Source organism: Megalopta genalis, chromosome 15 (assembly GCF_051020955.1).
Source record: "Megalopta genalis isolate 19385.01 chromosome 15, iyMegGena1_principal, whole genome shotgun sequence".
Lineage (NCBI taxonomy): Eukaryota > Metazoa > Arthropoda > Insecta > Hymenoptera > Halictidae > Megalopta > Megalopta genalis.
The window spans coordinates 5,806,373-5,814,997 of record NC_135027.1 but is presented as its reverse complement, the minus strand read 5'-3'; the positions used below and the strand labels follow the sequence as shown (position 1 = coordinate 5,814,997).

General features: G+C 34.8%; 2 protein-coding genes across 8 annotated transcripts; one reads left to right on the top strand and one right to left on the bottom strand.

Moving 5' to 3' along the window:
• The first annotated feature begins 239 nt into the window (after positions 1–239).
• LOC117219604 (NADH dehydrogenase [ubiquinone] 1 alpha subcomplex assembly factor 2) lies at positions 240–1,358 on the top strand. Of its 2 annotated transcripts, none has more exons than XM_033468875.2 (2): positions 240–488; positions 572–1,358. In XM_033468875.2, the coding sequence occupies exon 2, from the start codon at positions 614–616 to the stop codon at positions 1,028–1,030; it is 417 nt and encodes a 138-aa protein (XP_033324766.2). In that variant the 5' UTR covers positions 240–488; positions 572–613; the 3' UTR covers positions 1,031–1,358. The 2 variants fall into 2 exon arrangements, with proteins under 2 accessions (XP_033324766.2, XP_033324765.2); XM_033468874.2 differs by having other exon boundaries at positions 242–488; positions 587–1,358.
• Positions 1,162–8,621, bottom strand: hfp (Poly(U)-binding-splicing factor hfp). 6 transcript variants are annotated; one of them, XM_033468852.2, is made up of 12 exons: positions 8,511–8,610; positions 8,401–8,427; positions 7,793–7,847; positions 6,735–6,798; positions 5,827–5,892; positions 5,443–5,603; positions 4,207–4,265; positions 3,626–3,839; positions 2,719–3,205; positions 2,410–2,621; positions 1,940–2,333; positions 1,162–1,842 (listed from the first exon to the last, which is right to left on the bottom strand). In XM_033468852.2, the coding sequence occupies exons 3-12, from the start codon at positions 7,826–7,828 to the stop codon at positions 1,733–1,735; spliced, it is 1,803 nt and encodes a 600-aa protein (XP_033324743.1). In that variant the 5' UTR covers positions 7,829–7,847; positions 8,401–8,427; positions 8,511–8,610; the 3' UTR covers positions 1,162–1,732. The 6 variants fall into 6 exon arrangements, with proteins under 6 accessions (XP_033324743.1, XP_033324742.1, XP_033324741.1 ...); XM_033468851.2 differs by lacking the exons at positions 4,207–4,265; positions 6,735–6,798 and adding an exon at positions 4,754–4,800 and having other exon boundaries at positions 8,511–8,621; XM_033468850.2 differs by lacking the exon at positions 6,735–6,798 and having other exon boundaries at positions 8,511–8,620.
• Positions 8,622–8,625: the final 4 nt, after the last annotated feature.

Sequence of the window (8,625 nt, the reverse complement as noted above, 5' to 3'; positions counted from 1 at the left end):
TATATTTTGTATTGTTGCTATTTGGTTTTCTTACGTGATATGGATGTAGCAGATTTTTCTGAACAGTTCTAGGTCCTCGGTTTATGGATTGATTGCTTAATTTTGGCATAATTAAAGTTTTTAAGCTACCCTGCATTGCGCATACGTGGGCGATTGTGATACTCCTGGTGGAGAAAAAATAAAGCTTCGATCGGGATCCGTACAGCGCCAATTGGGATAGTGGCAAAACGCTCAAACTGATAGCCAAATTACAGGCAATCGTTTTACCTAACAGTTCAGTGTTTTGCCATTACAACACGAAACAGATGACAAATATTACATTATTTTAAGGAAAACAAGAAAGTTTTTCCAACTTATAATTAATTAACACGTATACAGATATATGTTCTTAGTGCAAATAAAGTGAAACTTGTAAATGATATCGTTTATAATCTCGTATATGATAATCGTTTGAAATCTTCATTCTTTTTATTTATCTAACCTAAAATGTGAGTATTTATAGGATACTCAGTTGTCTTTTCAGAAAATATAAATAAAAATTTAGCGTAAATATCATATCAATTAATTGTAGTTTGAATTGTTTTAGTTTCTCCATTTTTAATGCAATAACAAAATGTCTGGAAAAGAGCGAGGTGTGTTTCGACTGATTTGGAAACATTTTTTCGCTTCTATAAAACCCAATTTTAAGCGTCCTAAATTGGTAGGAGAGGATTATTATGGTACTAAATATTACGAATCACAAACTCGTACCGATTGGTTGAAAAAAAAACCTTCTCGTTCCTTCAAACCAGTAAATGATTTTGATCAAGAAATGCCTGCAGAATGGGAAGCTTGGTTAAGACATCGTAGAGTAGAGCCACCAACGTCAGAAGAAATAGAGAGAAATTATATAATAGCAATGAGTAAAAAAGAAAAAGCAGCAGAAATAGAAGCAAAGTTTGGAAATGCTAAATCAGAAAAACCTCAGATGTTAATTGATAGTAACAAAAAAGAAAAGTTCCCAAAATACGATGAATACAAATCTGAATAAAACCATAAAATACTGGAAAGCCTGTACTGAATGCCTGTACTGAATGCCTGTATATATTACAGTTCTTTAATGAAATGTATGAAACAGATCTTGGATGCAATGAACTTGGACAATAATTAAAATCAATGAACTATGTAGTAAATATGTACAAATTTTATTATAACATATGCTTGTAATATGATGTATAATTTATGTATTTATTGTTTGTGTGAAGTATAGTCTATATGTAAAACAATTTATTATATCCTACGTTTCTATACATATACATTTAGGTATTTTGTTTTGTATATCATCGATCGCATCTTCAATAAATCGACATAATGAAAAACCGGTACTGAAACTATGTATGTATGTGGAATATCCTCTTCTCACAGAACTTCAGTAGTATCATGCGTTTAATATGTTTTCAGAAGATTCTCTTCAATGTAATAAAACAGTGACTTCTACATATAGTAGAAAATATAATGAAATTTCGAATATCGTGCCAATTTTGAACTTAGATTCTGTGATACAAAAATTGAATACCAAGCCTGCTTTGTTTGTTCTCAATGAAGAGATTTGATACTGATTCCTGGAGTTTGTGAGAAGTATGTGGTACTTCGCGTGTATTGAAGTACGAAACATCAGTCAACAGCAGATATAAATTCTTTCAATTGAAAGAAATTAAAACAGTCCAATACACGAAAAACGTAAGCTTTTCGATCAACCTGAAAAATCGCTGTTATCAAATAGAGCCTGATCGTACAATTCTCCTTTCACTAATCGTCCACCAAAATAGCGACCATTTAAAGAATCCCTTGCACGTTCCGCTTCTGAAATGTTCATTAATTAGGTATAATAGAACCGAATGAAAAAATCAAATAGCACTGAAAAGAAAAAAGTACACAGTACAAGAATAAATCAACTTACCACTCATTTGAGAGAATTCGACGAAAATTTTCACAATAACTTCTGCGTCTTCGTCGTCTTCAGACTGTCGCTCATTATAAATAATAACTCTTTCCACAACACCGAATTTGGAACATTCGTCTTGGATTTCTTCTTGTAAACTTTCGTCTACGTCTTCTGGTGCTACCATATTTCTTAAAATTACTACTCGCGATTCAACTTTACGCATAAGCTTTTGCATGACAAGATGACGAGCACTTTGTCCTTTGATTGACATATTTTCCTGTTGTTGCAACGTTTGCGGTTCCGTTTCCTCCAACAATTTTTTCTGTAGTTCTTCTTGCTGTTTTTGATGAGCCGCTTGTTCTTGGGCTCGCCTCATTATATCGGAATTTGTGGTAGTCGTAACTGGTATCTAATGATTATGATAATTTATATTGTTTTCAAATAACAATATTATGCAAATAGGACTGGAATAATAAAGTACTTACAACCGGAGTACCCACTATGGTCGGGGCAACGACCGCTGGAGGCGGTATGACAACCGGTTGGCCAGGTATCGGTTGAATAATTGCTGGTGGTCTAGTTAGAGCCTGTGGTATAGCTATTCCAGGTGGAGGAATGACTGGTGCTACTGTTGCTATAGTTGGCGGCGCCATCATTGTGGTAGGAGCAAGAGTGGGTCTCACTATACCAGGCAAAGCTGTATACAGAAATGGGTATCAATCATCAAGAGATATCAAGGTCACAAACGTAGATGTTTCTTATTTCTAATGTTTTCTTTTATAATATCTATATACCTTGATTCAGAATCGGGGGAGCAGCAGCTCCAAGTTTAGTTAATCCTAGAGCAACCGCGTTACTGGCCACTGCATCCATTGCTTGAATCTTGGCAGTTGCAGCTGCTGCTGCTACTGCCGCTGCAGTAGGCATCATACTCGTTCCGCTTGGTGGTCCCATAAGAGCATTCGGTGGTGTGATAGCTCTACCTACTCGCAAGTACTGACCACCAAGATCAAACAGATTCATCGATGCAATAGCCTCTAAAGCAGCCTGCATCGTTTCGTACTCGATGAAACCGTATCCTTTGTGACGGTGAGGTGAACTACCTTGCGCTAGTTTGCAATAGGTAATAGGACCAAAAGCTTCAAATACAGATTTAATATCATCTTCGGTAAGGTCTTGATGAATCGATGCGATGTAAATACGATTATAATGTTTACTTTCTTCAGTAATTTCATCTATGACTGATTGAGCCTGAGGCATATTTGACGGTCGTCCTACAACCTGAAAGAAGGTATAACAATTAATAAAATATGCTTCTGGCGTTGAAAAAGTATACGTAATTTCAATTATAGAATTAAATACACCGAAAAAAGGAATGAAATGGTAGGAAGGAACTAACTACAAAGAAAACGTGTTACACATTATTGATTGGACAACTTTATAGACAAAAAATGTACTTCAAAAGTACCATAAAAATTAAGTAGCAGTGTAAAAATTGAAAGATCTACGGCAAGATTTTTGTTAAGATTTTTAAGAATAAAATCAAGAAGAATTTTGATCGAAGTGCAATCTTATAAATGATGCAATTCAATCAAAAGGGATATTATATTGGATAAAACTAAATAAAAATTTGCCGACCTCCGGCGGGATGATAGGATTGCTGGGGGACAGGAAATTCGTTATATAGGTACGTCCCGCTACCTTGATGTTACGTCCACCAATCATGACACCATTCATCTGTTCCAAAGCAAGTTGTGCTGCTTCAGGTATCTCGTATTCGACGAATGCAAATCCTTTGTGCTTCTGGGTTACAGGATCCCATGACATGTTGATTGATTTTATAGGACCAAAAGGCAAGAAGGCTTGCCTAATCGTGTCCTCTTTCAATTCGAAACTGATGCTGCCCACGTATACCCTGTCGTACAGGAATTTAATTTCAGTCGACAATTTCCCGCAATTATTAGACCGATTTCTTCGTTGTTTTAATTCTAACGATTAGCAAAATATCTTCTACTCTCTCCTATTACTAATCACTAACAGAATAAAACATTTATTCGTGTGAATAAAAGACTCCGCCGTGTACAAGAAGATTTTTCCAGTACGATAAAATTCTAGCGCTCAAAAAAATTGTAAAGAATACGCGATTACGATCCAAATTAATTGAACAACTAACGTAACCCAATTAAAATGACAATAAATAGAAAAGTTAAAAATGAAGTTGGATCGAAAATGCTGAGTCTCAAGGTCGAAATTTGGAGGGCTAAGACAAAGAACAAACAAACCTGCACATGAGGGCGAGAGCCTGCTGTCTCTGCACCTGATTCCGTTGACTAGCCATTTGCTGTAACACAAAGGACCATAGGCCTTCTATTGATATCCCTCCCCCTTACATACACCAGTCTCGTTCATCTCAAAAATCCCCCAAGCTCTTTTACCATTCCACCTTCTTTGCTCAACCAGACTTTCCTTCATTTTAGATTCTTTATCTTTACCGAGACAATTTATGATCAAATGTACTACTACTGTGAATACAAAGAAAGTGAGTCAGCCTCGTAAACTATAGTTACAAGTATAATATAATATACTAGATAACATGAAAAGCAAGAAAGGTTGAGCTCAGAAGTACAAATATCGATATTTTTCTCAAATCGTCCAGAGATTCATGCACAAAAACTTGTCCTCCTTCGCGCTGGTACAGCTCTGCTCCCGCCGACTATTATTTCAAGATATCTAACCTTCTCTTACAGTAGTAACTCAGGGAAACGTTTAGGAGTGTTTGATCGTAAGGCGGTTTCATATTGTTTCTGTCTTGATTTGGTTGACACTAACCTGCACATTAGCAATAAAACTTGCTGCCGCAGGACCAACTTATTCTTCTGCGGGGAGAAAAAATCAACCGATCAGAGTTAGGTTCCAGTGTTCGTTCTTTTTTTTTAAATTTCTGTTATATTTTTGTCACTTTACTCGCTCGTCATAACGAACACAGGATTAAACTATTTATGCAAGTACTTAAAATTACTCGGCGGGGCGAGCTAAATTGTAAGGACAAACGTTAATTTAAACTATTATATGCATATTTGTGATTATCTTTTTTTTTCTCTTTTCTTTTTTTGGTATTATTGGCAAAGAGCTAAATAGAGGAAGCAACATATAGAATACGTTTTTCATAAATGATACTTTTTGAGATAAAAAAGAACCCCAAAATTGTAATGTATAATTTCATAGAAGTATACATTAATTCCATTGTGCATTGTTTAATATTTAACATTCGATTACCAAATCATTAAAACTTTGGTAACATTCATTTTATGGTTTTCACTCAATGAAACGATATATATATATATATATATATATATAGAGAGAGAGTTCATACATGTTTAATGTGTAGATAATAACAAGGATATAGGATATCCATCATGCAACAGATAATTCTCAAGATAGAAATTTATGAATGTACAATGGAATGTAAAATGTATGTTAGGCGAGTAAAGTTTGTTAGCTTTATGCTTGAAAATTACCTGTTGTTGATGCGCCAAAGTTTGTTTCATTAAAACCATTTTGATGCTTTGTTCCATGGCATATTTCTTTGCTCTATTTACTGTATCCTGCTGTTCAGACGTAACTTTTGGAAGACCTGCACCTAGAATGCCAGGTAATGTAAGATACTTAGCTCCAGGTCCTGCAACAAAGACAAGACAGTACTTCAAAATGTTGTCTCGTGTTAATTAGAGAGGATTACATGATCAATGTCTTATCAGATCTTATCAGCTACTTGTCCATTAGATCTTTATCAAACTTCAATAATACTTAAATTGAAGTGATTACAATTCAATTGTCACAATTATGTTTTACATCATTTCAAATTCGTTGTAAACGAAGTACGATATTATAATTATCCTTACCAGCAACAACTTGTCCAATTTGATTAAGATCATACAGAGGGCCTGGCAAGAACTCTGATGCATTTCCTACGAAGAAAGTTAGTATTAGATACAATTGCAACATTAAAATTGGTATCATTTAGTATCTCCACCAAGTATTTATCTTTTGTAATAGATGAGAGATACTGAAATGACAATTTTTTTTTAGGGAATACAATTTTTGTTTCTCAACTTTCTTTTTTATAACTTTTATTAGGATTGAACAGAATTTCGAATATTCGCGATACTAGTGTGAAATTAAAAAGATCGTTGCTGTGCAATATAAAGTAGAATCATATGAAACATAATTTTTTATGAAGTGACACAGCAATTTCGAAACTTAAAATGAGATGAATAAAGTAACGACGTCGTGCAGCAGTTCCCACGGTAGAACCGTCCTCCGAACTGTAAGTTCAAAGAAATTAAAATAGTCAGGAATATTATTACATTTTAATAATTAATACAAGGTACTATGTATAAAGTGCATTATACATAGTACGTGTATGTGTATACGCATCAAGGAAAAGGGGGAATTTCCTTCTTTTCTTGCACACCATTATCGTGAAATCATTTGATATACTTAGTACAAGAAATAACGATTAAGAATTTCGTTTAAAATAATTTCAATGAAAATTTTAAAGAGATTTCTGCAATCGACTGCATTAACATCTTTCGTTTAAACTTCGTTACTGTTTATATTATTAGCCTCAACGAAATCAGACTACCGATAACTAGATTAGGTTTCATACGATCATAACCAATTTGGTCTGCTAGTCTCTGAAACAGAAATCAGAACACGTTGAAACGCTTGTTTTTCTCTTTTACGACTTTTGCAGTTTCACGAATTGTTATATTGTTAACTTTGTTCGATCATTTGATTAACGGCTAACCGTGTTCTGGGCTGAGCAATGATGGTTGTGCGCAAACTATCCGAGATTGAGGCGACGCACAAATCTGTAAGCACAAAGCAAAGGAGAATACTCTCAGTGCATTTTCTGCGCCATTTTTTTACAGTTTGCCTTTTCCAACCTACCACGCAATTAGCCCTAACACTTTCTATGCAGCAATGGCGATCCTAATTGACAAGAAATCGAACGCGATTGATCGTCGAAAAGGCGCGTATATTTTCTCGTGCTGTACGCCCTTCTGCAATAATTTCCTGTTACATCACAATGGGCTGATCTTCTTTAGCAAAAAATCTCTTACCTCGTACTTATATGATAGAAACGCAAGCACAATGAATTTCATTTGAGAATATCTTGAAAAATACACATCGCCATTGCCTATCCTATTTATAAGCCTCCTTTGAGATTGATAATATTTTCAAAATTACAGAATAAATTTAGAAACTTGCAAAAATTTATAAACAACTTGAGTTAATAATCAACAAAAGAATATCTACATAATCAAGGCTTATAATTAGGATGGAAGAAGACTACCCTAAAATGCTGACCTATCTAAAATACGCATCGTATTTGGTACTCGACAATAGATGCTGTGTCAGTGGAGTTTGCAAAACTCAGATTTGTTCTGTTCAACGAATGTAGCGTTCTCTTTCTTTGTTTGGCGCACGCTCATGATCACAGCTCAGTCGTAGGCCACAGATTCTGTACTGTCTCTCCGCTGTAACATCTCAGAACAGAAGGACAACCATACATTAGTTTTATTGAGGGCCAACGATCACCTATTACCCTAGCCTACCAAAATATATTCTGAAACTGCGATAGACCTCTCAACGCTTAGAGTTTGCCAGCAGTTTAATAGAAAGCTAGCATCTGATTGTCCTAAGTAAATAGTATATGTTTCTCTTCATCATTTCCTTTGTTTAAAATTATATTATGCTTGTTGTTGCTTCTGTGTTCACCATCTTTTTCCACTTGTATGCTTAACCGTACGATTTATTAGCGATTAGGGGGGATACAATTATTTGGATGCATTAGCAATGTACCTTCAACTCTAGGTTTCTTGCTCGGTGGTTCTGCATTGTTCTGGGACGTTGGAGCCTGTAAAATATACATTAATTATAGTTCATATTAGTAATTAAAGGTACATCTTAGTTTATTAAGCTACTGTAATTTTTGTCAGATGTTATTACTAAACATTTTAACTGGCAGCAGTTAATTAATAATCCTTAAACAATTGATTATTAACAGCTATGAGTTTCTCAATCAATTTTCCTGTGGTATTAACATTTAATTGAAAAGTTTCAAATAAAACAATCACACGTTTTTAAAAAAACTGTTAATATTAAGCTCTTCATTTACAAAATGCTCCTCACAAGAGAACGTATCAAACTGCATGGTAAAGTCAATAACATTATTGATTGACTTATATGTAATATTACGTGCACACGTTTCTCATTAATTACTTATTTATATATCGTTGAGTATGATAAAAAGAATATTTCTGTTCTGTGTTTGTGATCTAATAAATCATACGAGTATTAATCGTTTAAATACGTTACAGGCAATTTACAACCGCCATCATGAACCGTATAGTTTGTTACTTTGAACAATCCAATATTTTTCGCAGAAGTAATGAGAAAAGTTGACTTACCATTGACATCGCGCCGTTCATTATTCCCTGCGATCCAATAAAACAGAGACAATAGTTTTGAAATATTCTTTGTCACAGAAATCTGAACCGTTTCGCGACAGGTAACTTACATCCGAAGCGATCCGAAGCTTGTCTTCACGGAAGTGCTGCGAGCACTTCCACATAACGGTACCACAGAGTACTTGAGTCAAGTACTCTCTGACGTTACAGTCGTCCAGTTCGTCG